Source organism: Gossypium hirsutum, chromosome D02 (assembly GCF_007990345.1).
Source record: "Gossypium hirsutum isolate 1008001.06 chromosome D02, Gossypium_hirsutum_v2.1, whole genome shotgun sequence".
NCBI classification, from domain to species: Eukaryota; Viridiplantae; Streptophyta; class Magnoliopsida; order Malvales; family Malvaceae; genus Gossypium; species Gossypium hirsutum.
The window spans coordinates 2,985,981-2,990,696 of NC_053438.1; the positions used below are offsets into that span (position 1 = coordinate 2,985,981).

Below are 4,716 nucleotides of genomic sequence, written 5' to 3' on the forward strand. Positions count from 1 at the left end.
GTAATAAAATGAACTACTAAAAGACCGCTGCATGTGAAAAATGATGTTGCAGTTAACATCCCAGAATGAAAAGCTGAAACTGGTTGCTTTAATGGCTGAACCAGCTTTTGTTCAACTTGTTGCCTTTTCCATTTTTATTTGACATGGGATTTTTTAATCAAAGAAAACCCAGAATTCCTATGTTTTGTTAATTTCTTATTTGATCTTGTTTCAGGTAACAGAGACAAATGGAAAATCAGCTTGGAGTTCTTAATGCGTTGGATGCAGCAAAGACACAATGGTACCATTTCACTGCAATTGTGATTGCTGGAATGGGTTTCTTCACTGACGCTTATGACCTTTTTAGCATCTCTCTTATCACAAAATTGCTCGGTCGTATTTACTACTTTGATGCACATTCTGCAAAGCCTGGAACTTTGCCTCCTCGTATTGCAGCTGCTGTTAATGGTGTGGCCTTTTGCGGAACTTTAGCTGGACAGCTTTTCTTTGGTTGGCTCGGTGATAAATTAGGCCGAAAACGAGTTTATGGACTCACATTGATGCTCATGGTGATCTGTTCCATTGCCTCTGGACTTTCCTTCGGAAAGTCTCCACATGGTGTAATGGCAACCCTTTGCTTCTTCAGGTTTTGGCTTGGTTTTGGAATCGGTGGTGATTATCCCTTGTCAGCCACAATCATGTCTGAATATGCCAACAAGAAGACTCGCGGAGCGTTTATTGCGGCGGTTTTTGCAATGCAAGGATTCGGAATTTTAACAGGTGGGATTGTTGCTCTGATTGTGTCAGCTGCATTTGATCATGCCTACAAGGCCCATCCATATAATGTTGACAGAGAACACTCAACGGCACCCCAAGCCGACTATATTTGGCGGATCATACTGATGTTTGGTGCACTTCCAGCTCTTCTCACCTACTACTGGCGTATGAAGATGCCGGAAACAGCCCGTTACACAGCCCTCGTAGCCCGAAATGCCAAACAGGCAGCTGCAGACATGTCTAAGGTCTTGCAGGTGGATCTCAATGCGGAACAAGAGAAGGTGGATAAGATAGGGAGAGAACAATTTGGTCTATTCAGCAAGGAATTTGCCAAACGCCATGGATTAAACTTGCTTGGAACAACTTCAACTTGGTTCTTGTTGGACATTGCCTTTTACAGTTCCAATCTGTTCCAAAAAGATATCTTCAGTGCTATTGGGTGGCTCCCGAAAGCTGAAACCATGAGTGCAACTAAAGAGGTTTACCGAGTTGCCAAGGCACAAACACTTATTGCACTCTGCGGCACGGTCCCTGGATACTGGTTTACAGTCGCTTTCATCGAACACCTCGGCCGGTTCACAATCCAATTGATGGGTTTCTTCTTCATGTCTGTGTTCATGTTTGCTCTTGCCATCCCTTACCAGCACTGGAAAACTCACAACTCAGGTTTTCTCATCATGTATTCATTGACCTTTTTCTTCGCAAACTTTGGACCCAACGCCACCACATTCATTGTGCCGGCTGAAATTTTCCCTGCCAGGCTGAGATCAACCTGCCACGGGATATCAGCAGCGGCCGGAAAAGCTGGGGCCATTGTAGGCTCATTCGGGTTCTTGTATGCTGCACAAAGCACACATCTTGATAAGGTTGATAAAGGTTACCCTACTGGTATCGGAGTTAAAAATGCACTAATGGTGCTTGGAGCAGTCAACTGTCTGGGCATGCTTTTCACTCTTTTGGTGCCTGAAACCATGGGGAGATCATTGGAAGATATAACGGGTGAAAATGAAGAAGATAATGGGCACCAGCAGAGCTTTTCTGTTGAGAAAGTTCCTGTCTGAGCTATAGCAAGTTCAACTAGGATGTTTCAGATCATAAACTAAATAAGACCATATAACAAGGACAAGAAACTGAAGCAGTTATATATCAAAAATAAATTGTAAACTATGATATCATTGAACATCCCACAAAATTAATCATCTACCATCACCTTTGAATTTTATAACTTTTAAAACCTTTCAATTTTTGATAAAAAAAATACAAGAAAAAAATATTCAAAGCAACATTTTATTTTGCAAATGAGAAAGCAAATTGTTTCAATCATTAATGTTACCTAAACCTCTCTACTCACTCTCCCACTATACATATTCTGTTGCTGTCTCAAAAGCAAGTTCCAAAAGGATGAAGTTACTGGCAAATAAAAGAACTCTATTGTTGTCTCAATAGCAAAGAAACCTAAATTAGCTGATATTGCAAGTTACTAAAGGATGCAATTAATGGCATAGAAGGGTTTTATCAATGAGAGAAATATTGAGGTGTCCAGATTCATCAAACATGGAATAATCTATGCTGATGATATAATCTTTGGTTTCACATATATTAGTGCCAGGGGAAAGCTTTGTTAAGATAATGCTAAACGAGTTTAAGATGAGTATGGTAGGAGAATTATCCTACTTCATTTGTTTTCTGATCAAGCAACTTGAGAACGACATCTTTCTGTCACAAGAAAACTATGTCAAGCACTAATTTAAGAAATTTAGGATGGATAATGTGAAGCTTGCAAGGACTCCAATGTCACCAAGTGAAAAAAAAAGAAGCATAAACGCATGAGTGCCCACTTCTCTTAGCACTTGAGTTATACATAACATTATCTTCGTATAACATAGTTGACATCTTTTTTTATAGAGACAAATCACATATATCTTTTAAATATTCCGGATCAATAACCTTAGTCAAACGCATTCTTTGCTTTCTTGATGCATGACAATTGTTTCTACATAATTGGAAGAGGTAGCAGCTAATGTTTGTTTTATTGAACATTATGATATGACAGTACCTCCAAACATAAATAAATATCTCATTTGAGATTGACCTTTACGTGGATTTGATAAATAATTAGCATCAGCATAACCAACTAATAGAGATCTTGAATCACTTGAATAAAATAACATCATTCCAATTGTTCCTCTAAGATATCTAAATACATGTTTAATTTCATTCTAATGTCTATGTGTTGGAAAATAATTAAATTTTGCTAACAAACTTACAGCAAATGCTATATCAGATCGTACGTTGTTTGTAAGATACATTAATGCCCCTATTCAAGACCAAAAAGTTCATTATTCTTTATTAACATCTAGTGATCTTACAACCATTATGGTACTTAATGGATATGTTTTATCCATGTAAAATTTCTTTAAGATCTTTTTTGTATAAGTTGACTGATGGATATGAATTTCATCCTTTAAATGTTCGATCTACAAGCCGAGACAGATTTTTTTTTCAATATCTTTCATCTCGAATTATTTCTTTAAACAATTTGTTGTACTTTGAAGCTCTTCAAGAGTTCCAATAATATTTAAATCGTCAACATAAACAATAATTATCACAAAATCTAATTTAGACCTTTTTATAAAAACACATACAAATTTCATTATTTTTATAACTTTCTCTTAACAAATATTCACTAAGACAATTATACCACATATATCTAGATTATTTTAATTCATGTAAGGATTATTTTAATCTAATAAAACAATTTTCTAGGGGAACACTATATCCTTTTGGGATTTTAATTCCTTTAAGGATTTTTATATAAATTTCACCATCCAATGAGTCATATAGGTAGGCTGTAACAACATATATTTGACGCATATCAAGTTTTTCACGTACTGTCTAACTAATAAGATATTTAAACATGATTATATCCACCAACTTTACATCTTTAGGGCTTTTGTGAAAACCATTGTGCTACATGTCGCACTTTATATCCTATGACTTCATTTTTCTTATTTTGTTTTCACACAGACATCAATTTATATCCTACCAAATTTACATCCTTAGGTGTTTGGACTATAGGTCCAAAAACCTCATGTTTAGCAAGCGAATTTAATTTTATTTGAATTGTCTCTTTTCAATTTGGTCAATCTTTTCTATTTCTATATTCCTCAACAGATTTAGGCTCAGGATCCTCATTTTCTTTTGCTGTTGATAGCAACATTATAAGTAAGAACGTTGTTGATAAGTTTTTCTCGGTTCCATATTTTCTCGTATTGACACAACTTATCGAGATCTCTTTATTTTTATCATTTTCATTTTCAGTTCAGATTCTTGAATCTCTTCTTAAGTTTTATAATTAGTTATGTCTTGAGTCTTTTCAGGAGCACTCGTCTCCACTATGTAACCATCTAAATTCATTACTTTCTTTTACAAAAATTTTCATTTTTGAAACTAATTGATCTATCATGCTTTAAGTATGCATTAGTTTAATTTATTCTAAAGGGTTTACCTGTTGGGACTTGCTGTTGAAATTAGAGTATTTTTCAATGGGTTTGTAAGATTTGTTTACTTTATGCAGGTTAGCAAATGCATCAGGCAATTAATTTGTAAAATGAATTATCTTATAAACTTTTAGTTCACATTGTTTTGTACGAGGATATTAGATAATAATAATTCATTCCAAATATTTTATTCATTCAAATGTTTATTCTCTCCCCCGAACGTTGGAAAAACTATCTCATTGTAATTAATAATCATGTCGTAACTAAATTTATAATTAATAGCTCAAAAACATTTAATAATATAAGGAGACTCATATCAATGTATGATTCCAACCTCATGAGGACTCATCTTTGTGCGTTGTGGTGGAGTAATTGAAACATTATCTCACATCCAAAAAAAATTAAAATTGGAAAATATTGGCTTCTAGTCAAAGGGAAGTATTTATTATTACTCAATGGC

The 4,716-nt window shown here is 35.0% G+C and overlaps 1 protein-coding gene across 1 annotated transcript; it reads left to right on the plus strand.

Moving 5' to 3' along the window:
- Window positions 1-224: 224 nt before the first annotated feature.
- LOC107934449 (probable inorganic phosphate transporter 1-5) lies at window positions 225-2,095 on the plus strand. The gene has a single exon (XM_016866881.2). It carries the CDS (start codon window positions 228-230, stop codon window positions 1,815-1,817), a length of 1,590 nt encoding a protein of 529 aa, XP_016722370.2. The 5' UTR covers window positions 225-227; the 3' UTR covers window positions 1,818-2,095.
- The last annotated feature ends 2,621 nt before the right edge of the window (window positions 2,096-4,716 follow it).